The sequence below is a fragment of the Ptychodera flava genome, chromosome 19 (genome assembly GCF_041260155.1).
Source record: "Ptychodera flava strain L36383 chromosome 19, AS_Pfla_20210202, whole genome shotgun sequence".
In the NCBI taxonomy this organism is placed as follows: Eukaryota; Metazoa; Hemichordata; class Enteropneusta; family Ptychoderidae; genus Ptychodera; species Ptychodera flava.
In genome coordinates this window covers 12,363,463-12,387,633 of record NC_091946.1, presented here as the reverse complement: position 1 = coordinate 12,387,633, position 24,171 = coordinate 12,363,463, and the positions used below count along the sequence as shown (strand labels likewise).

At 38.2% G+C, this 24,171-nt stretch overlaps 2 protein-coding genes across 3 annotated transcripts in view; both read right to left on the bottom strand.

Moving 5' to 3' along the window:
* LOC139118599 (uncharacterized) overlaps window positions 1-14,015 on the bottom strand; it is a 31,743-nt gene extending 17,728 nt beyond the window's left edge. The window contains exon 1 of one of the 2 annotated variants that reach the window (XM_070682004.1): window positions 13,730-14,015. The gene's annotated coding sequence lies outside the window, so the exon portion shown is untranslated. Of the gene's footprint in view, window positions 1-1,190; window positions 1,551-13,729 lie in introns of those variants that run through there. The other variant, XM_070682003.1, reaches the window with a different exon arrangement.
* Window positions 14,016-17,266: 3,251 nt separating this feature from the next.
* On the bottom strand, window positions 17,267-22,346 carry LOC139118597 (UDP-glucuronosyltransferase 2B15-like). Its single transcript, XM_070682002.1, has 4 exons — window positions 21,394-22,346; window positions 20,625-20,844; window positions 19,732-19,951; window positions 17,267-18,360 (listed from the first exon to the last, which is right to left on the bottom strand). Exons 1-4 carry the CDS (start codon window positions 22,231-22,233, stop codon window positions 18,084-18,086), a joined length of 1,557 nt encoding a protein of 518 aa, XP_070538103.1. The 5' UTR covers window positions 22,234-22,346; the 3' UTR covers window positions 17,267-18,083.
* Between the last annotated feature and the right edge of the window lie 1,825 nt (window positions 22,347-24,171).

Below are 24,171 nucleotides of genomic sequence, written 5' to 3'. Positions count from 1 at the left end.
CTGAGTTTTGCTGTCTTTTGGCCATGCACGGACGTGTATCAGTATCAGTACTAGTGATCATGCATGGCATGCCATGCCATGCCACGTTCATGAAGATCTTGGGGATGTTTCTCTTTTCTGTATTTTTTTGTACTTCAAAGTTCAAGTGGTGATCAATGGTCATGCATGAGTTTTGATACGAAGCATTCTTTTTATTGAACTATTAAAGCAGCACTGATGATACATATGATGATGAGAAAGTGGCAGACTTCTGAAATATTGGTTATGATTACTCTTGAGTGTTTAATGATATCACCTTTGACCCTTCGAGATGAATGTGTGTGACCCTTGACCTCACCTCTCAAAAGAAAAATCTGGCTACTTGTGTTCACACTGTATTAGCAAAAGGCTAATCAGCTTGAGTAGCCAGAGCAAACCCTGATTATAGTCTCACTAGGCCTGTCAAACTGTCATCCTTTGCTCACTATATATTATTTTACCCATGATGGAGCCATCTCTGACCACCACTAGAGGGAGATGGTGTAAAATCAAAACTTAGTTGCAATCAAAAATATTGATGTTAGCCTGACAGGTGATGTTGTTGGCATCTTGACAAGCCTTGCCACAACGTTGACAGAGAGGTTACACATTGCTTGGTGTCAAACCTCTGTAGCTCTACAATTTCAAATTTGTCCCTTGTAGCTTTTGTATACAATATAAATTTGGATATGGTAGAGCAGTTGTTGGTATTTTTCCCCTATTAGACACAATCATACCAAACTACGGTACACGCCAAATCCTTACACAATGTTTTGAAAGTAGTATTTCAAATATAAAATCATGATCTGGAGATGCAGGATGTCACCATAGCGATTTGCAGTTGTACGTGATATGCAACATAATTATCATATGGACTTATACATCATCATATTTTCATGAATATGAGGTATGTAAGGGTGCCGGAAATCGACAAGTGCGGGGCCAAAGTGAGGCCAGCACAATCAAAGTGCGAGCGAATGTGAGGGCTTGAAGTGAGGGCTCTCACAATCGAAGTGCGAGCAAATGTGAGGGCTTGAAGTGAGGGCTCTCACAATCGAAGTGCGAGCGAATGTGAGGCTTGAAGTGAGGGGCGCCTTGAAACCGATCAAATTCGGGCTCAGACATACGAAAATGAGAGTCAAAGTCGTTTTCAACGTTGAATAAAAACTTACTATCTCCAGAACAAGGTCGCGGCGCGGCACAGCTCTGTGAACAGTTGAACGGCTGAGCGCGGAACGAGTACACAATGACCTGCGTACAGATCATGACCCATTACATCACTTCCGTCTTTTTCGTTAACCTTTTCGTGTTTTTTAGTCATTGCATTTCAAATATCACAGATATCCTTTTTATTATAAATACATGCAACTCAAGCGAGCGATACTTCTTCTGGTACCATTGTAAGCTCACGACTATAGCGTGACTGATAAATGTGACTTCAGTTAAACCAGTTCACGACCTGGGCACGTGAACTCTGATACTGATCCGACATGACGTCGTATGCGGAGTTTTTGCCGGAGAATTTTCGAAGAAAGAGGAAACTTTTTGAAGAAATTTTAGAGTGGCTTGTTTCACCAGATAAAGTAAGATCATGGGAAAATGTATTTTTGGAGACTTGTCTGGTTTCTATGATTGATTTTTTGAGTATAAAAAAAATTAAAAAATTCAATAGCTACTAAAACTGAGAAATCAGACAACAGCAAATGACAAATTCTTTTTTACGTTTGTACTGACAGTATGCTTTTTATTTTCTCTGTACACAAAGTTTGATAATCATTTCAAAAGATCAATTTCATCAGAATATCAGGGGTCATGAATGCTTGTAACCTTTACATTTTGTTAACAATGATGGATATTTTACCTCAATAAAGAATGCCATTTTGGTCAACGAGCCCTTGAATGTTGTTCACTGAATCAATCCCATGGTCAATTATATTGTCACAGAAATCATAGCTATCTCTGTGTAGTCAGCGATTGACCAGTCATTAGATAGAAATTTGACTGTCTCCTTTGTTTCATACTATATAATCAGAAAGCTCTGCGACCTGATTGCATCACATTCATACGTTGATTGTCTGTAGCGGAAATGATTGTGCCGTCTGGCTCTGAAACTTTTAAGCCAACGACTTGATGATTAGAACAAGCAATCTATCGGCGAGCAACACATCGCGACCGAATCACTTGCTGTAAAACGAATATGCATCACCGTCCTATGCATGCATCGTGAATCAGCCTTGAGATAAACATAAACTCTGTGACAGGCATGTAGGATGCCAAAGACATTTTGTGCATTTACGTTTACAACAACCTAGACTTAGTCGATCGTAAGAAAGGTGGTGTTGAAACATATTTCAACTGAACGCAGTGGCTATTTCCCAGTAAAATACGTAACATTCGCTCTCTCTCTCTCTCTCTCTCTCTCTCTCTCTCTCTCTCTCTCTCTCTCTCTCTCTCTCTCTCTCTTGTGTCAATATCGGGTGTGGTCGAAATGATCATTGCAGTTTAATCTTGAAATTGGTCAAACGTCATAACTAGACACTTAATTAATTATTGTCATGGTCTGGAGCAAGTTATCAGCTTGTATAAAAGTCGGAAGTTTTTGCTTCCGAAGGGGCGCACGCGTAAAATACTGAACGTGTAACTAAAACTCACCGTTGAAATTTTAAGACTTTCAAAATTAAGCCTGTAGTACTGTCAACAATAAATAAGACAGAGCATTACTGCCGACCTCAAAGACTCCGCGTATTTTTTCAACCTTACCAATGCAGCAATGGCGAGAGTATGAGTCTAAAAATATTACATCACGGTATTTTCGGTTTGAACATGCCATCGACCCGATGAACACGTTAAATTCGGACACCTGAACCCTGACGCTACCCTGACGCAAACCTGTAAGGTGGTGAAATCTCCGATATATATCGGATATTAACTTGCGATTTGACAAAGTCTAGTATCGTCTAGTATCGAAGCTAGAGTCAGTCCTTGGAAGTCGGGTTTGACCAGAACTGTAAGGTGATGAAATCTCCGATATCTATTTACTTGCGATTTGAAAAATCTAGTATCATCTAGTATCGAAGCTAGAGTCAGTCCTTGGAAGTCGGGTTTGGCAAGAAGTGTGAGGTGGTGAAATCTCTGATACATTCGGATATTTACTTGGATTTGACAGAATCAAGTATCGTCTAGTATCGAAGCTAGAGTCAGTCCTTTGAAGTCGGGTTTGGCCAGAATTGTAAGGCACAGGGTAAGTCATTCTAGTATCGTTTAGTATCGATATTTGTGGCGAAGGGAAATTCGTCTTGGTGTGACTGATGGACAGACAAGCAGACACGATGTGTTCTGTAATTCTGCTGCAACACACATTTTATTCCGTGGTTCAACTTCTAAGCTTATATACACCAAACCATAGACCCTCGAGAAAAACGGGACAGGCAACTGCTGTTTTTTTGCGCGATCTATCTTGGAATATATTACGTTTATTTGCCAAGCGGTCCCCGACAACAATACTTCGTACTTAACACTGAATCTCATTAACGATCAAACTGACGTTCTGAATATGTACACTTTGCTCTTGCAAGGCACGTTCCGAGTAATGACACACAGAATTTTGAGGGTTTTTTGATACCAGTCATGGTGAATGTTCTGGTAACGATGAAGATCACAGTTTTTCTCGAGGGTCTACGACCAAAGTTAAATGTTAAAGTCGACATAAAATAAAAAACAACGGAAAGGTCAGATTTGCATGTTATGGCTTCATTTAACTAACAAATAAACTAATACATAAACTGACGCTGTGAAATCGTCATTAGTATGTGTACAGAACCCTGGATAATAAACAGGAAATATATTATCTGTTTTGCATTATTTCTGTCGGATTTCCATTCCCGACAATATTAGAGTCCCCAAATCGCCGAAAAATATAGGGTAAATATCGGAGATTTCACAGATCCGGCGTGCCGAGACACAGGGCAAGTCATTCAAGTATCGTCTAATATCGATATTAGAATCCCCAAATCGCCGATAAATATCGGGTAAATATCGTCGATTTAACAGACCGGGCGTGCCATGGCTCCAAGCAATTTATTCTGGTATCGTGTAGTATCGATATTACAGTCCCTAAAAACGCCGGTGAACATCGGCGGTTACACAAACGCGGCTTCCCAACGGGACAACCCCAGTTCATTCGATTCTTGTATCGATTCTATAGTCCCCAAAATGTCGATATGTCAAACTTCGGTACTAGATTATAAAAACCCGTTATTTAAAAATTTTGCAAAGTCGCGCCTTCATGAGTGTCGAGAGACACTTGAGATTTTGAACGACGTGATCAGTCGTGTGTCATTATGTCATGGCATTAATTTCAATAACGATAATCCCCCGATGGGCTTATCTCAAGTTTAAAAGCTTTACAAGAAAGTGTTTTTCAGTCCTGACAGTGTATAACCTAATCATGGCGATGACTGATGTTTTAATATTTCTGCCTGTCGCACATATAGCGTTTGATTTCACTTTGACAAGCACTTTGAATGTGCGATCCCTGCTCGATCAGTCAGTCGCCGATTTTAAAAATCAGCCAGACTATATTCTTAAAGAAACTCAACGATGTAAAGATTACAAAATGCCTCATTCATATTTTTACGGTGTTTGACAGTTTTTTTCCGTCAGGGACGTCATGATACTTTATTAGCGGTTCGCTCATATCGTGAAGCTTCGATCGATGCTGTAGCTCCATGCATGCTCATACACAGGGCTGCGCCGTTTACACTCAAGTGGAGATCGTATCGCGCTTTTAGCAGTGACTTTGATCACAAGTCTTCATTCGATCAAGGTGAATTTAGTACTGATTTTCGCAAGTCTCAACCCTCAAATACGCTCTCACTTTGATTGTGAGAGCCCTCACTTCAAGCCCTCACATTTGCTCGCACTTCGATTGTGAGGGCGAGTCCCAAAACCCGGACCGAGACGAGTCGAGACGAGACCAAAATACCTCCTATCTTACTCATAGAAAAGGTACGGTTTTTTTGCACATAGGCAGCATCTGTATCAATGCCAGGGGAAAAAGGACGTTGTTCCACTTCTGTCTTAGTTAGTCAAAGAAGTGATATCCCACCCCTACCATCGACTTATGCTTGTTCATTTTCGTACATTCTAGTCAGTGGTTACTTAGCCCTCCGAATCTGAATCTTAATCTGAGGCTGCCTCAAATTCCACACACATAACATCCCGGCATAACATACATGAGTGTACTATCGTTAGGGTAGAAAAATGGTGCAGAGCCACTGTAATAAAATTAAACATCTGAGCTCTCAGTTTACTTTCCTATAATGTGTTTATAAATGGTGAATCTAATTTCTAAAAAATGATTACTTGAATCTCCTGTATGTATGTTTCTAATACAAGGTTACCTATTTTGAATTCACAGTAGATATCATAGTAGAATCTGAATCTGGCGCTTATCGCTTAGGCCAAAATGCCGACGCAGTTCGCATGTTTCGAGCTCGCCTTGAACTCGAGTTGAAAAACCTAAACAAACTTTTTTCAGTTGTTCCAATCGTTGATTATGCTATATCTTGCTTTGTGCATCAATCTTTGACACTCTCAATAAACTGCAAGCTTTCTGTAGTGTTGTATATAGGCCTATAATGTATTTACAACGCCTGGCCTGAGGGGTCATTATGGTCTCGTCTCGACTCGTCTCGGTCCGGGTTTTGGGACTCGCCGATTGTGAGAGCCCTCACTTCAAGCCCTCACATTCGCTCGCACTTTGATTGTGCTGGCCCTCACTTTGGCCCCGCACTTGTCGATTTCCGGCACCCTTACATACCTGTGAATATTTAACAACTATATTTTTTTCAAATTTGTAATAATTGAGATGCCTTTTTTTCATTGCTTTCCATGCAAGTCCAAACAACTTTTACAGCAATTTCAAATGAATTATGTATTGACGATGTCTGTCTATAAGTGTTTACATTGTGGTCGGGCTCAGTATCACCAGACAAAACCTGTAAGTAATCTGGAGGTTCATTCTGTTTTCAATATGTTGGAAACAAAATACTTACAAGAAGTATTAAAGATACTTGCTCATGCACACTTTAAGTTTCTGCCCTCAGACAAAAAAGTATCAAAGCATTACTTTTACAGCGATGTCTCTTTTTTATCAAGATATATCATAAACTTTGTGCCTGTCTGTGTCACTTTTATTACAAGATCATGTAAATTTGTTATTGTGATGACCATCATAGGGTGAGAATGAAGTGAGATACTTTCATAATTAGGGCAGGGGACAACCTGAGTAGCGCCATTCCATCGGTTTGCAAACATAGAAGTAGAGAAACGTTTCTCTACTGTCTATGTTTCCATGTTGAAATGCAAGAAGACGTCCTTGCAATATTGTCATAACTCATTTTCTTGAAACTTAAACAAAAAACTTGGACTGAAAAGAAATTTTGAAGAATGCATTCAAAAAGCATTATCAATAAACTAGATTTCAAGATAAAATTAGCAACATTATCCCTTTCTGTACAAAAGAACCTAAAAAAATGCTGATTCAACAGTTTTTCTCAGTAATTTTGATAAACATAATAATATGCATGGCCATCAACACACTTTTCTTCAACCAGTGTCAGATTCATTGGTAAAGGAATGTTCTAAAAGTCTCATACAGCAGGAAATACCAATGTTTCAGTTTTAGTAAGTTCCCTATACATTTGAAGGTTGAAAAAGTCATAAGGCAGAGTGAACGGCATAAAATCAAAGGGCATTGAGTACTTCCAATACCATGTGTCTCTAAAAATAAGCTGGGAACACTTTTTCCTCACTGTATATCTTGTCTACTCACTGTACCCTACAACATGCATCTACAAAGAAAATTAAAATATTTCTACGTTAGCATAGCCACCCACCTTAAAATGCCTGATTGATAAACAGTGGTGTTTCACAAACAGTCCATATAACTATAAGTCCTTCTACATAGCCCCATGTATTTGAACAAGTATCACCAACATCTATACACACTTATTTGTGCTCCAGACTCAGAGACTCAAACTTTCCAAAAGAGTTCGACTGTCATTGGCACAAAATGTTCAAAGTCATTGACGAAGGCATGCAACATTGAATACTAATAAGCACTATATACAGACAGATCAGTAAGAATGGGGTTTTCAACAGTAGGTATATAATAAATAATGATTGTTTGTTGTTAATACTTTCTAACTTTCCCAAACTTGGACACACTTCCAAGAGGCTGGGGGTAGAAATGGTTTTTAAGGGCCAACATGAACTTCAAATATAATATGCCATGGTACGCTTTTCTCCATAATTCATTAGGAGTATATGTAGCACAGCCTAAACTCACTGTGTGTATGTCACTAGTAATTGCCCAACATGTATGTACCAGTCTCTAAGTCTCTGTTACATGGTGGTTAGTTCCTGTTGTACATGCAATATCTGTTGCAGAGTAGTTAGTTCCTGTCATACAAATCATATGCATTTTTCAAAGAAGCTCGTGAACTGTATAACGAAACAATGCAATTATTGCACTAATTTCTGACAATATTTACATTTTTCTAAATGGAATACACATTTCCTTATTTTAATAACAACATACATGTATGTTTCCAACCTGAAGTATTATTTAGTGAATCATATATGAATTCTAGCCATGGCTAACAGACGGACAGTCATATTCAGTGTAATTTAGTAATACGGGTCTAGAAATCCCTTAGAATGCTGACCGTATGTCCCTCTATTCATCTCTAGTTTCATCTAAAAAGTCGATGAATGGTGTTTTATGATGTATTCAAAGGTAATGAAGTTACCATATTGTTTGGCAGACTATTCATCTCATTGACAATATTCAAATGTTCCATCAAAGAAGCTTTGACTCGAAATGTAGGACACAGTGATCCTGCAGACAGCACAGTAATTCATTTACTGTGTGCAATACAAGTCGCCTACGGTATAGTGTCATGTTGTAATCAACAGCAATCATGGTAGCTTTGCCAGAGGAAAATTCTGAACGTCAATCTTAGAAGCCAATTGAAGATTTTCACCCAGTGTTCCAATTTTTTCATATAGCTATTATCCATAACATATTACTTTTCCAAACTTAGACACACATCACAGGGGGGAGCAATAAAGAGCCAAACCCATCTTCACAGACTTGGTAAGTCTCATATAAGAATGCAACTCTAAACACTTCAAAACCCAGTAATTTATCTCACCTGATTGCGACAAATTGATGTACAGGCACAAGCATCAGCAAAACTCAGAAACATGTGCTACACAGGAGCCTCAATCTCGTCAATAGAGTCTGCAAATGGGTGCATACGGACACTGATTTCTACCCAGATTTCTACTCTACAACTGGGCTCTAGAACTGCTATTGGTCAAATGTTGTATGTCTGTGAAGGGGCACTCCACATTAAATATTAATAAGTACACATATATATATGGAGTGAGACAGAGGGCAGTTAAAATGTTGTTTGCGATGGTAGGTGTATAATAAATCTGGATTGTTTGTTAAGAATACTTCCTGACTTTTCCAAACTTAGACACACATCAAAGGGGGTAGAAATGGTTTATGTAGGCCAACATGAACTTCAAAAATAATGTACCATGGTAACCTTTTCTTTATCAGTTCATAATAAATATTTGTGATAAAGACTAAACTCACTGTGTGCTTTGCCATTTTTCATTGTACTCCTCTATGTTGCATGGTGGACAGTTTTAGTTGAAGAATGCCTATTTTCCGAAAGAACTAACCTTTATAAACAGGGATAGCAGTAATTTTTGATAATATTTATATTATTTTTTTCAATAAAAATATAGGTATATTTTGTCTTTCTTTATCATGAGGTATGGTGAAATACTGTGTACAAAATACTATGTTATTCTTGACAAATGAATTCTAGCCAACCTGAAATTCACTCATGAACAAAATTTTAATGCTGTAATTTTTCCCACTAAAATTTAAGACTAGTGCAACATTTTATCAATTTTTATGATTTTTTCTGAATTTTTTTTTAAATTTTGGACCAAACAGACATCACTTTCATTGGCAACAAGTTTTGATCAAAATTTTGGGGAAAATCTAAAAACAAATTGAATGGGTTATAATTTCCAAAGGGGACAAAAATTGACTTTGGTGCTCAAAGAGTTAAAAGCTTGCTACATGTATCTGCAGCGACACATGTCCGGGTAGTTGATGACGCAGATTGAAAATTAAAACAGTCTTTAATATCAAACCTTTCACCATCAAAGATCTAGCCCTACAGTTTAAACTATGGCAGGGAAAAACTTCAAGTTTACAATAAATTCTAGTGACTTCATCAAATAGTATTTACCAACAGACCCTAGGCCTTGAACTCCGGCTCCACAAACTTGACACCTCCTGGTACCAGACCAAAAAATAATTACAAATAATTACAAACAAACGTCCAGCTATGTCTACTTAACGTTACAACACAAGTTCGTATAAGTACATGTGTATTTTATGCTGAGAAGTACGTTTACATCATTAGAATGCAGCCCATATGGGTCTGTACACTGGCATGCCTATGGTACGTACATGTAGGTCACTGTGACAATATCGACACATGGATGTAGATTTACTCACTTCTTTGGACCAAGTACAACTCAATGTTAACCCTTTGAGTGCTATAATTTTTCCCACCAAAATTTTAGTCCAACAGTTTGCCAATTTTTACAAATTTTTCTGTAATTTTTTATAATTTTGGACCAAATGGACAACACATTTCATTGACTACAGTTTTTAATAAAAATTTTGGCAAAAATCTGAAGAAAATTGACTGGGTATATTTTATAAAGGCGATAAAAGTTGACTTTGGCACTGAAAGGGTTAATTATAGCTAAAAAGATACCTGTGCTATTTCACAACACAAGTTGGCTTCAAATGTCAGTTTCTTTTCCTTTTGATTGTTATTAAACTTTCAAGTATAATTTTTAATTTCAATACCTATCCATAGCAACTAAAGTGAAGATAATGTGCCTCTTGCCATAAATCTAGCACACATGTACATTTTCATACAAACAATGAGAACTCCAAGTGAACAGTTGAAGTATTTCGAGTATATTTGGTTGTCTGTACAATACAGTGCGAATATCTTGTTCTAATGCAAAATTCATGCCAATATGCAGAGAATTCAATTTTTCTGTATGGCTATATATCTGAAATACTGTCCAATGTTATTTTTGACAACTTGATTTCACTCTGGACAAGCATTAAGGTAGAATAAGCCACAGGACACATATTTGAACTCTCAAACCTTTACAATATTCTTTTTGGCCGACCACTTGTGGAGGCTCATTTTGAAGCTTATGGAGTAAATAAAAGTTTTCTTAGGCTTAGTTTTGTGAAAATTGGATAAGGAGAACCCTGGGATGGCAGCCATTTTGAATTTCCCACATCAGGAAATATTGTCTAATTTGTTTCTCTGGTACCAAAATTTCCTCAGTGACCCCTGATATTTATTCTTGATTTAGCAAGAGAATGGTTGAAAATTTCCTCAAGGAAAGTTTGGGCAAAAGTTTACAGCCTTTCATTTCAATATTAGTTTATTTATCAAAGTGCCATAATGCTGCATATTGTGCACAATTTGTTGTGTTGGTAAGGCTGATATTTTCATTATCCGCACACTATTGGGACAAGCATGTATGAAATTTTATCGCTTTATGGAGATCAAATATAGGCCCTTTAAGAAATTCTTTGATGCAATTACGACTGTAAATGGGGACAAATATTACTAGGAGAAAAGAAAAGGGACTTTCAATATTCCGTCGATGCTGTGAAAGAGTCCCCCATGGTATGGAAGAAATCAGTGTAAGGTCACTGGCTCTCCAGTTGCTAAGGCCACGTGGCCCTGGCTTAGTAAACTATACCCTGCAATGCAGTCAATAAATTTCTTGGTGACCACACAGGAACCTTAGCAGACTCCAATCAATCCACTGTGATCCCAGTATATACAAGCAAAAGTATGTTTGGCATCTTTTGACTCATGAATACTTTGATGGGGTTTTTTTTCACAGAGCTAATGAAAAGTATTTTGTTTTACCATGGAACCTTTTTTAGGGTCTATGGTTTCACCATGTTTTCTAGGTCTCTGATAAGAAAGTGGATTATGGTGGGGTTGCACACAGTGTTTTTCAAATCATAAATAAAATTACATTTTTTCTTCATATTTGCGTTCAAAAACATGATTTGTATGATGGCATATCACATAATGCAAGCAGATCCGTTCACCAGATTCCGTGATGTTTGAATAATGTTTATGCCTCAAGAAACAGTATTTGACATTGACAATGAAAGGTCAGAGAAGTAGAGATATGAAAAATGACATTTTCAACAGTTTGACTTGAACTCGACTTCTCAACCCTTGGTCACAGTGACTCTTGGAAATCTGAGCCAAGCTAACTACCAGACTACATGTAATATACGCAGTTTAACCCCATGGTTTCCGATGGAGCAAATAGACAGCTGTTCAAGAAAATTGAGTGCGCTGATTCATAAAATGACAGACACTTTCTGTTGTGACATACCAACTAAATATCAACAAGGCATACTATTACATACTCTCATATTTTAGTTCTTGTTATTAGCTACAATTTCCAAATCGTACTAAACGTTCCTGCATAGTGACAAAAGACTAGAAATCTTCAATTTTTTTTCAATTGAACGATGAGGATCTTGTGCACAGCATATACCGTACATGTACTTTCATAAACTTTATGGCATTCAATTCTGTATCAGCCTTCTTGTTAACATTGTGAAAGGATGGCTCACTCCTGTTGCACATCCTTTATTTTGTTGGTGAAAAAAAACATGACAATTGTGGTTCTAGTTATTATGCCCTTTTTTCTTCAAAGTCAGCTTGTAAATCATATCCTGTCTTGAGGGTACTCAACATTTCATTTCATGTTCGAGGGAAATGGCGGTTATTATTCAATATCTGTGGAGTTGGTACGTATTCACAGGAACCATTTCAGACACAGTACACTTTCCGTAGGTTCTCAAATACATGTAACAGGGTGTTGGCTTCACCAAATATGAAAGCACGCCACACACATGAATGATTTCCTAAAATGTGACAGTCGTAACTATGGCTGGACGTTTCTGAGCTCAAGAACGAAGCCATTGTCCTTTCAATAACTGTGGCGTTCCTGTCATAAGAGTAAGACATGTATCATTTGAGATATTACTATTGTGTGATTTTGGTCAGCGCCTTGAAAAATGTCAGATTCGCTTCAAATAACACACCAACTCGCTTACAGGCAGAATAGAAAGACACAGGATGACAATATTCTGGCATGCACTAGCAGTATATATGCTCATAAACAAACTGCTGCATCACAACTATAATTGTAGCCCCTGGGCTTCTGTTGTCGTGTTGGCTGTGTATCACAGGTCCATAGGCACTACACAGCCAACATTACAGGAGGCCAATATGACAGGAGAAGCCAGTGCATGGCCTGGGGGCTACAATTATTACAGCTACATCACAACCTACTATTCCCTCAGATTTTAAGGTAAATACAGGAAGATTAACAGTATATTGTACACTCACAAAAGTCCATCCATCATCACAACTGTTTCAGACTTGACAAATATAGAGACTTTGTCATTTTACACAAACATATTTTCAGCGCGTTAAAATGTTCGTTTGTTAGTTGTATGTTAATTAGCACACAAAAATTTACCAATGACATCGAGGCGCATACTACCTAAGTGTTTTTATCTTGAGTTTTGATCTTGAAGCATGGATGTAAAAAAGAATCCATGCTTGAAGGTTGTTCACAATTGCAAGTTTATTACAAAAGTATAACTGTAAATGAACCACATCCGAGACTGCTGCAAGAAATTTGGACAAATCTTGTCACTGATGCTAATTGCATGCACAGTCATTGTTGCAGTTTAGATGTAGTTTGAACCAGTAATTAATACATGTTGTGTATACCGGTATGTCTTTCTAATGTTACTTCTTTGTTCTTATAGGCTTAATTTCTGAAAAAATGTTTATATTTTAATATTGATGAGAGAACAGTGGCATCATTTGCGAGCATGTAGCCCTACTGTGGTCGGTTTATTGTCATGGATGTAATTTTACGTCCATGTGACTGTAGACATTAAACATCAACTGATGCAGTGATAAGGGGGCCAAGCATTGAATGTTAAGTATGCCTGGCGCACATGCTCTTAAAATTCTACTGCTCACGTGCAGTGTGCTCGGAAGGTTATATCTGATTGGTCGATTGTAACTTAGGGAGTCTATTTCTATTATTCAATTACAACGGTAAAATTCAACCAACCAATTGGATAACAGCTTCCGAGACGCTGCACATCAGCTGCAAAATTTTGCCCATTTTTAATAGCAGACGGTGCTTCACCTGAAATGCCCGCTCTCATTTGAAAACCAAACCTGTATCACTGTGGATTGTCATCTCTGTATAAGAATACGGTATTTTTTAACCAATTCATGGACGTAATATCAATTCTCAATCGCGCGCGGTGAAGAATTCGACGACAAGTCACACAATTTTAGCTGAAAAGTACTGGCGCGCAGGCGCGCCAGGCGGGAATAATGATTCGGGCATAGCAGCTACAACTCTATACTCGTTCCCCTTTTAGTCGTACCCATTTGCCAGCGCCGAATTTCAGAAAACGGGCTACATGGCGATGCTTTTCAAATAATCAACTTACGTATCATTCGCCGGCAGCAGGTCCGCCGTCGACATTTCCGGGTGCGTCTATTGATTATATCATGGAGGTAGGAAGAGAGTCGAATTGATGCCCTCCCTCATCCGACAGTGTAAGTCACATGATCTTGCTTTCGTCACTTTCATAAATAATCAAACATAAACACGCACTTCGCTGTCTCAGACTAATAGTGATACGCGGATAAGGGCTGACGTGTTGATATACGAGTTAGCATATATTTTAGTCTGACCTGCGACCCGGTTGTGATGCTTGCGTCCAACCCCGAAAAAGAAGTTGACCTCAGAAATTGCGCCCTCCTGTGGTTGGTTATTCATCATATCACAAATGACAAAGGTCGTCTGCAGGCGATAAAATACTATCAACTACTTTGCAAATTTCACCGTCAATGGCTGGTCCAAATAAATAAAATTTTTGAAATGACAATTTTGTTCATTTATTATGAAAATGGTCATTTGTTCATATGTAGATAAGATTTTTTGACAGCCACTCTAACTGCATAGACCCTCGAAAAATTTCTCGAGGGTAATGCTCTAACTACGACTCAAACGGCTACGCATGCAACACCTTGACAAGTTGTCCGCAGTGTCCGATGTCGCGCCAGATAGGGCGGTCAAAAGGCGTTATTGATCACAACAAAAACTTAAAAATTGTTTATGTTATTGATATGTACTTTTTTTTTTTTTTTTTTTTTTTTTTTATTAAGTACATCATCCAACAGGCGTTAGCCCAATTACAGGATGAGGTGCGCATAACCCACTAACCCCCAATGGAGCACATTGTTGATAAAAGTATGTTTCAAGAGCTGTTGCCGTCTTGCCTATCTCTGTATCAGCAGTAAGGTTCATGTAGGCTACAATGTATCGAACGGCGTGGCCCTGACAAGTTTTTTTCTGGGCAAAAATGATATTAGGATACAAACTGTTAAGTTACAATCTTACATAATACCACGGGACTTTGAACATCCCCCAAAGCGTACATTTTCGCGATATTTTAGTTTAGCGAATACATGATAGGCCTAATGTAACTAGGGGCGTACTGGGTATGCATTACTGGCACGTGACGTCATAGAAATGCAGATCAATTCAAAAATGCTTCGGTGACCGTGAATTGAATTTCATTGAAAACATTTGAAACTCGATGACTTTGTACACAAGATGCATCCCCATGTCCTGAGAATGCGTTGGGACGGTCACCCCAATAAACTCATATGAAAAAATTAAAGAAAAAGTTCACAGTGTTTATTAAGTTCATTACTCGACCATTTGTTCTCTGGGCCAAAATCTCGAATTTAAACCCCATAGAAATTGAAACGTCCGTGTTTGCAAAGTTCAGTGACAGCAGTGAAAAGAGCCGATTTGATAGAATTACACGAGGAACCAAGGCACTCAAGTTCCCTGCTTCTCGGCACTGTGGATAATAAGGGAGACAGTGTAACGTCGAAACACTTAAGGTTGTATGCCCCTCGAAAGTGAAAAACTTAAACACTTGTTCAAACTTTCCTCAAGGAATTTTTTAACTATACTCTTTCAAAATCAAGAACAAAATCGGGGGTCACCGTGCAGATTACTGGAGGAACAAATGACCCAAGATTTAGGCCTACTGATATTTAAAATTCAAAATGGACGCCATCCCCCCAAAAAAATTCGAATTTCGAAAAACTTAACCAACAAAAAGTCTTCTTACACCAAGAGCTTTAAAATGAACCCCACCAAGTGGTATCTCAGAATAGAATTGTAAAAGTTTGAGAGTCCGAATATCTGTGCCCTGTGTACCTTCAAATAATACAGGCCTATAGGCCCCTAAGCTTACGATCGCATGGTTGGGCTACATACCGTGTACTTATAATCAAGTGAAATGAGTGGGCGACCACGTTTATTTTTTCTGTTTGTAACGTTTTAGACTTCGAATGATACATTACTAGTACAATCAGTCAAATACGTAAAAATAATAAATGTCTACTCGCACACAAGCTTTCCTCGTAATGATCGACGAATAGTTCATCAGTATTTCATGGTTTTTGGTGGTGACGCAGTGCATAAAAGACGAGTCTTCACATTCACAACTATATTCATGAAAATGGACACTTGCACGCCATTTTGTTTGTTTGTTTGTTTGTTTGACTCTTCTTTTCTTGTTTATTCGTATATTTTCTCAAGTTCTAGAGATTAAATTCTGATTAGTCGGGAAAAAGACTGCTTCGAGAAAGAAGAGAGCTACACATTCCTTGTGACTTTTCGGATTCGTTAAATGTTGCCTTCTTTATTTTTTAGAGATCCTTTGTCGTTTGTTTACTTTTTTGTAGTTTTGAAGATCATTAAAAAGTTGTAAAAAGTTGTTTTTGGTCAGCTCGCGCATCACTTGAAAGCCTTCGCGTCAAACTTTGTTGCTGTTGTTTCTGTAGAGCAGAGATCGACGATGAAGAAAGTAAAGGGACAAGGTAGTTCATTTTTCACCTTTTCATGAAGTTTGCTTGATAAATGTGTTTTGTTCTACTTCTTGAAGCATGCAGCAATACTGATAGACTGCATGCACACAACCTAAACTCTGCCTGCAGCGCTAGCAAGACAAAATTAAAATATTCAGCGTAACATTTTACGGTTTGTACTAAAAAATCAAGTTCCGTGCACAACTGTCACCATGCATGTATAGCTGGGCATACACTGTTACAAAAGTTTGGAACTCATGCAAGGTTTTGTAACGAATCTTAATTGGCGGCGCCTTTCATGTAGATATGAATGGAAGCTTTTACTTACATTTCGGCAATATTTATTTGCAAGTCGGAAAATGAAAAATCCATTTATTCTAGAGGTCGCAAACAAAATCATCTTGTTTGCATTCAGCAAAGGGGTGATTTTTCACGACTTTTCAGTTATATACCTTCATCACTTTGTACCCTTGGTTATTTTGTGCAACCATTCGACGTTTTCTTGATACATCATAAACACAGGTCAAAGAGGAGTGACTTTGTTCCTTTAAGGAGGTAGTCGCAAGATGCTTGGATTTTACACAAAGTGCATCTTCTCTCACTATTTAAATCACCAGGATCTAATGCAAAACATAAAAACTAATTAACAATAAGATTTGAAAGCAGACCTACTGACCTGAAAATGACAAACAAAAGGAGGAGGCAAGGACCAGAACATTTTTAGCCTTTAAGTTATCTTTTTTAGTTCGACCAAAAGAAGTGGACACAAATATCTTTCTCCTTTTATAGACGCTAATTTTTTTCGACACTACCGGATTCCTCAATTTCTCATTTTTTTATATTATAACGTTTGTGTTTTTATTTGAATGGCACAATTGTGTTTTTATTTGAATGGCACAATCAAATTCCATATGTTTGCGCCTTTTTCAAGTTCTTGCATACATATCAGCACTTGCATTACATCAAGATTAATTTAGCGCCCTCAGTTGCGACAAATTATGTAGTCTTGTTTTCTGGCTAGATGAACCCAATTTGAAGTCGCAAAAAATGGTAAAAGCCAAGCGGGAGAATTTAATTACGCAATAATTCATTTTCAATGGTTATTTAATTAATTTTAAAATTTGATTAAATTACACATTATAATGTATTTTCCACTTTTGACTTTAGAAATTTTACGTGTCTTAATTACATTTCGATTTACGAATATTTACTATTCCGCCATGCGGTTATACAAACCACTATAGGACACAGGAGGGGAACAACAAAGGCAAATAATATACATGAAATTGATGAAGATACATGTAGACTGACAGCATTTCTGATATCTGGGGGTGGGGGTTTCAAGACTCAGAGTGAAATATCTTCTCTAAACCAAAAACGAACTCACACGATGTCGATGGAATATTACAATGGATGTCGTCTAATTTAATTCCTAACTTCATCGTATTGCACAGTAAATTTTGCAGCCCTTAAAACCCCAACATCTGCGACTTTTTAAAATGCTTGCGTTATCCCTTTCCAAACTAATGCTTTATGTCGGTTTGGTATTAGACTTGTTAAAGAAGGAATGAACAAAAGGGAAGCAGAAAACCACTTGAAACGTAAAAATATGAGCGAAGTTCGATTGAATATTAAGATAAATACATCAAACAGCAATATAGTTACAAATATCTCTCTCTCTCTCTCTCTCTCTCTCTCTCTCTCTCTCTCTCTCTCTCTCTCTCTGGTTTCTCACACAAACTATTCATAACACTGGAAATCATCAATGATTTTTTATAACTTGAGATAAAGGTAAAATATTGCGATATTTGAGTCCCTGATGACTGAGTGATTTCAAATCAGGAACAAGAAATATTACGTATCATTTGAAACAATAAGGTGATGATCATTTAACACCTTGTTGGTACACATTCAGTTGACTTTCTCTTTCCCTGTCTTTTTGCAAAGTAATCGACAGAAGAATGACATTGCCTTGACAAACACGAAGACAAACACGATCAAAATAACAAACAAGAAGGCGATAACGTCAAGTGAAAAATACTGAATGATATTGAGGTTGAGCGCTTCAGCTCGCAGATGCTGTCCGCCATGGTTGATGACATGTTCTATCCAGAAGACCGCCGCCTCCCCTGTCGACATGGGTGCGTCTCGTTGGATTCGGGACAGACGCGCTGCATTTTCTTTGTAACTGTAAATATCAACAGAATTGAGAAGATGAAGACGTTTTATAAAAAAGAAGACCTAAGAAGTTGTTTATTCGCACATGAAGTCACAGCTTTATTCGTTTTTGTATCTTCTATCATGCGCTTTAAATTACTTTTAGTAGAATTAAAGCTTCGATACTTTGACAAAATTGTTAAAACTTAAGAATTTTTTCTGGCAAATTTCGAATGTTCCCTTCTCCTTATGTGATGTATGATGTATGGAGAGAGAGAGAGAGAGAGAGAGAGAGAGAGAGAGAGAGAGAGAGAGAGAGAGAGAGAGAGAGAGAGAGAGAGAGAGAGAGAGAGAGAGAGAGAGAGAGAGGTTATATTATCGGAAACAAATTCTCATCTTGTCAAGGAAGAACCGTTTGCTTTGGGGGGGGGGGGGCTGCAGGAATTTTGGGGAAAGATTTGTCCGCAGCTGTAGAAGGAGAAAAAAAAGATCCAGTAATGCCCTGAGAAAAAAAATTATCATAGCAGACCAAAGAAAAAAAACAGAGCAAAGAAAAAAAATTGTAAAAAAAATTAGGGAAATCTTACTCTCTCATTCTCTGGAGGTCGCCGCCTTCAGCGGCGCCTAACATTTTCAAAGAACATGAGGAAGTTCAATGTCTTTAATGTTGGATTGTTGACTATTATTACTCAAACACTGATCATACAAAAAATATAACAAAAATATCAGTGTCCAATGTCATTTTCCAATAATTGGTTCTAGTGCAAACAAATTGAAACACCTCTCAGATTGTACCAGATTGCTGCATTGCACACATCAAGATTTCAACATTTTCGATGCCGGGGGGGGAGGGCATCTCGCGCTCACCCCCTCGGCCTCTCGCACCTTCACAGGATGCTCTGGTAGTTTTTTCCAGTTTTTTTACTATTTATTTTTCAATAAAGAATTCATTTGAGACAATCCCTTGTTTTACACAATCTCTGTCCTCTAATTTAACGTCATCTTTTCTGTGCTGACATAGACTACTACTCGTTATTTTTAGATGTGCTGTTGTTAACCAGTGACATGTAATTAACGCAAGAACCGCATATCCAAAACTACTATATGGAAAAAAAATTAAAGCAGGACAAACAATACAAACAAATTGCTGTGGTACCAATTTCCTCCACCCCCCCCCGAAATCAAATGGTTCTTCCCTAAACGAAGCTTTCCGGACGGCCGCCACACTTCTGCTTGGTGATAAGATCACTAACGCCTGCACGTAAGCCTTGGTACTAATTGACAAGAATTTTTTAACTAATAATACAAAGTAATTAAAGGAAATTGACCATTCATAGAGAACCTTTCGAGACCATTGCGGGTAAGTCTTCCAAGCTTTGACAGGTCACGAATATCAACCCACCTGAGATCCTCAATAACATTTTTCACAGCTTCGTAGAGTTCGTCCGAGGTTAAGGTCGCCATTGTCAGTGTTACAGCCATGCCTTTCTCTGTCATTCTTGCCATATTGTCGAACTGATCCGACCAAAGAGGAATTCCAACTATTGGTACGCCATGGAAAATTGCTTCCGCAACTCCATTCATACCAGCGTGGGTTACAAAGGCCTTGGTCCTAGGATGTCCTACATCAATGAAACGCAAGATTACTCTTTAATCAAATATACCAAAGCAAATTGTCTCGTTAAATGTTACTTGGCAAGATATGACATAGTTCTTATGAAACAAGTCATCGTCGATAACACTGTCTCCATCCGTGCATAATTTGTTGTCATTAGTAGTTCCTAACAAACCGAAGGGATATGATGCGAAAGGTTCATGGAGACTTTAAGTCTATTCCGTCACAGAAATTACTTGGACCCAAGAAGCCCAAGCTCCGAACTGCGACCAAAAGATACGCACGATTTCTTATCGGTAGAGCACAAGCAGTATAAGATATCATTACTTAAGGTAGAACGCGCCTCGGGGACAGATATTTGGACCCTCAAACTTTGACAATTCTTTTCTGATCTACCACTTGTGGGGGTTCATTTTAAAGCTCTTGGTGTAAGAAAACTTTTCACATTCTTAGTTTTTCGAAAAACGAAAATTTTATTTTTCTGTATAAAGTTATCACTGGGATGGCGGCCATTTGCAATTTCATATATCGGTAAATTTGAGTAATTTGTGTCCGTAGATTTTGAAAGAGAATAATTGAAATATTCCTGGAATTGGGAAATTTTGTCAAAGTTTAAGTCTTTCACTTTCGAGATGCATACTACTTTAATAGACATACGTCTAAGCTTTGTTCATACCAACCTAGTAAATCGTTTTGGGGGATCCATTGCGCCAGCTTTGTATTTGTACCAAGATTCTTCGGAGGCTTTCCCTCATATCGCATAGCCACCTTTTGGGGCAATCGAGCCAGGGCTGCAGCGATTATTTCAGCTTTTTCGATGGAAACTCCTGGAGTTGCGTATGATCCCAGGGAAAACACGACAATTCCATCATCCGCGGAGTTCACAAACTCTTGCCACTCCTACAAGAGGTCGGTTATATCAGACTTGGCAGGTCAAAATGGAAGAAATCCGAAAGGCAAAACCTCCTGACACTTTTGTGTTACATATCTTATACATCATACTTTTGTGTTATATATCTTATACATCATATATATATATATATTATATATATATATATATATATATATATATATGTATATATGTGTATAAATATATATATATATATATATATATATTATATATATATATATATATATAATATATATATATATATATGTAATCTGGAAAATTTGTCAAATTCAGAAATAAAAACATGTCTGGTTATCACCAATGTCATTGTGCACGACCCCTCCAAAGATTTAGGATAAGATGTAATGGTCGATCTCACAGTGCGTCTTTGAACTTGAGATTATTCATCACTGTCTCCAGATAATGGATAGTCATAAAGTTCGTGTTCACACATTTTGAGCGAAATGTCTAAAAAAGGTGCATCGTAGTCTGCCCTGTATGCTATGATGGAGGTACGACAAGAAGTATTGTAACTCAATGATGCTATATACCCTACTTACGTTGCTGAGGGGTTTAGGCTCTTGGCAAAGCATACAACCAATGAACACCGTATTCGGCATAAGGGGGCGAGGGATATCACTCGCCCAGTCGACTCCAAATAACACGATTTCAGCATCGGCCAAGAAATTGTACATCGGTGACTCAGGCTTAATATTGTGTTGAGTTTTGAGCATTTGGTAAGGCTTGAGTGTTACAAAGTCAAAGTAGTAGAGAGCGACGACGTACTGGGCCATGTTTTGGAGTCGTTCTACAAGGGTCATTTTTGTTGTCAGACACGACTTTACGGTCGGAATGTAAGAAATTGGGGAGGGAATCCGAGTGTGGAATGTGTGAACAGGTGACTCAGGTCTCGTTGTAGAGAAAGCAACGTACGGTAGTGAAAGTTTCTGTGCGATGAGAGCTCCACAGGGCGTGAATGTGTTGAAAACGACCATATCAAAATTTGCTTTGCGAAAGTTTTTGAATAACTCGTCATTTTCGAGTATCAAACTGCAATCCTCTACAATAGTTTTGCCAAATGAAGCTACCCAGTCTGCCAGGCTCGCCGTTCCAGACACAGCCTTCTCGTAGTAATCCTTGTCCAGCTTTTCGAACAAAGTCTTGTTTATCACAGTGTTGTATGTCTCGAATTTCAAAAGTTTCTTGACATGGGCGATCTTGTCGAGGTCGTTGTAGTGACCTAGAAGTAAGGTGACCTCTTGTCCGGCGTTGGCAAGATGTTCGCCCAATTTTGCAAAATATATAAAGTTGCTTCTTGCGGGCATTCCTGATAACACAAGAATCTTGCTTCCACTGGAGTTAGCGACCAACAACAGGAATAGCAAATACAATCCGAACATGGCTGTTGTTCGCTGTTTAAAAGCTTGGCATTCAAGAGACCGTGGCACGCTTATCTAGTTGTGCTCGCCGTTTGCCAGGTCATGGTTACAAAGGTCGTTAGCTATGCATGGCAGGGCTGTGTGTTACCGGCGTTATACGGCCTCCCACCACAGGCCGTATAACGCCGGTAACACACAGCCCTGCCATGCAGAGCTAGAAGGTCGTATAGACCTTATTGTACATGTGGTACCCTGTGAGCAGGTGACAGGATCACGTGTATATGGTCATACTTCTCGTCATTCGAACAAATACCACAATGCTGCTGTTTTTTGAGTTAACCATGGGTAGAATTTATCGAGAGTAAATGAGAATCATTCCACAGAGGAGTTTCTGTCACTGATTGAAACGATGAAACTTGAAAGTCTTATAAATCATTTTTCAACTGTCATTAGCCACAATGGGGCAGGTGTCTTTGCACATCGACATGTGTCACTCAGTCAGTAGTTGGCATTCAAGAGACCGTTGCACACTTACCTAGTTCTGCTCGCCGTTTGCCAGGTCAAGGTTACAAAGGTCGTATAGATATTTTTATTCTACATGTGGTACCCTGTTAGCACGTGACAGGATAACGTGTTTTAATATGGTCGTGACTTCTCGTCATTAGAACAAATACCACAATGCTGCTGTTTTTTGTGTGTTATGGCCAGTTAACCATTGGTAGAATTTATCAAGAGTTGATGAGAATCATTCCACAGAAGAGTTTCTGTCACTGATTAAACCGATGAAACTTGAAGTCTAATAAATCACTTTGCAACTGTCATTAGCCACAATGAAATAGTGGGGCAGGTGTCTTTGCACATTGACAAGTGTCGCTTAGTCAGTAGTGCGACACAGTTGTTGTGATGCAATTTTTTGTATGCCCCGGTGAAACTATCAAATGACCTGTGGCATTACTTATGTAAACACGAGTTCTTTTAACACGTTCTCCAATTGTACATATTTGATGTTTAAATTTTCTACATTCGACACCTTATGTATTTTGTTTTCGATTCACTACCACAAATTAAGTTGCAACCTTTTCTTGGACATTAACTTTACTTAACCATTCTCGCAAATGAAGTTTCAGTCTTCAAAGACTTTTTAACGTCCAGTGCTGTGAAGAGCTCGACATTGGATAGGGCTGCTTCATGTTTATTTAAGATATCAAGGCCCTGCAATCACTAAAAAATATTGGGAATTTTGAGCTTTTGCACACAACGTTGTTGTAAGTAGTCATTAGGCTATCAGTAGAGCTATCCTTGATACCCTGATTGCATGTCCAAAAAATACAAAAAAGGAAGTACTATGCGGCCAGTGATAAAATACAATAACTGTTGCATTAATAATGCCAAAACAGCATAGGAATAAAAAAAAACAGAAGGGGAAAAAAGGGAAACAGAGACTGCGTCGCCGCATCACTCATGCTGAATGTCAAGGACCTGAAACTTTTTTGGGGGGGGGGGGGGGCTTAATCAAATCAATATGAGGCGGATTTCTGAAAGCTTGCAGTCTCATCAATGACTATACTAAAATCGCTTGGCTCGAAACAATTTGTATTTTCGCTGTATATACTCCGTTTTTTCCAGACATAGTACGCACCTCGAAATTGACAGACTAAACGTTTCTTCAAACCTTCGTAGACGAAACTCTTAACCATTCTCTGAACGAAGCAACAATTAAAATCATGGGCCACTCTGTAAATTTTGGTACTAGAGAAATAATTTACATACCATTTCACTTGCATTTGAAATTTAAAATGGCTGCCATCCCTGTGTTAACTCAATGGTTAAAACTTACATTTTTTTACTTTTTCACATTCACAAACATATTCATGAAAATGGACACCATTATGCATACCATTTATGTGTGCTTGTTTGTTGATTTGGCACTTCATTTCTTTTGTTTGTTTGTTTGTTGAT

What these genes read in the sequence shown, in the direction of transcription:
- LOC139118597 (XM_070682002.1), bottom strand. Translation starts at nt 22,233, where the DNA reads ATGTTCGGATTGTATTTGCTATTCCTGTTGTTGGTCGCTAACTCCAGT. An exon ending in CCCCCAAAACGATTTACTAG is followed by an intron (nt 19,952 to 20,624) that starts GTTGGTATGAAC and finishes TCATTGATGTAG; the next exon opens with GACATCCTAGGACCAAGGCC. An exon ending in AATGTTATTGAGGATCTCAG is followed by an intron (nt 18,361 to 19,731) that starts GTGGGTTGATAT and finishes TGATATTTACAG; the next exon opens with TTACAAAGAAAATGCAGCGC.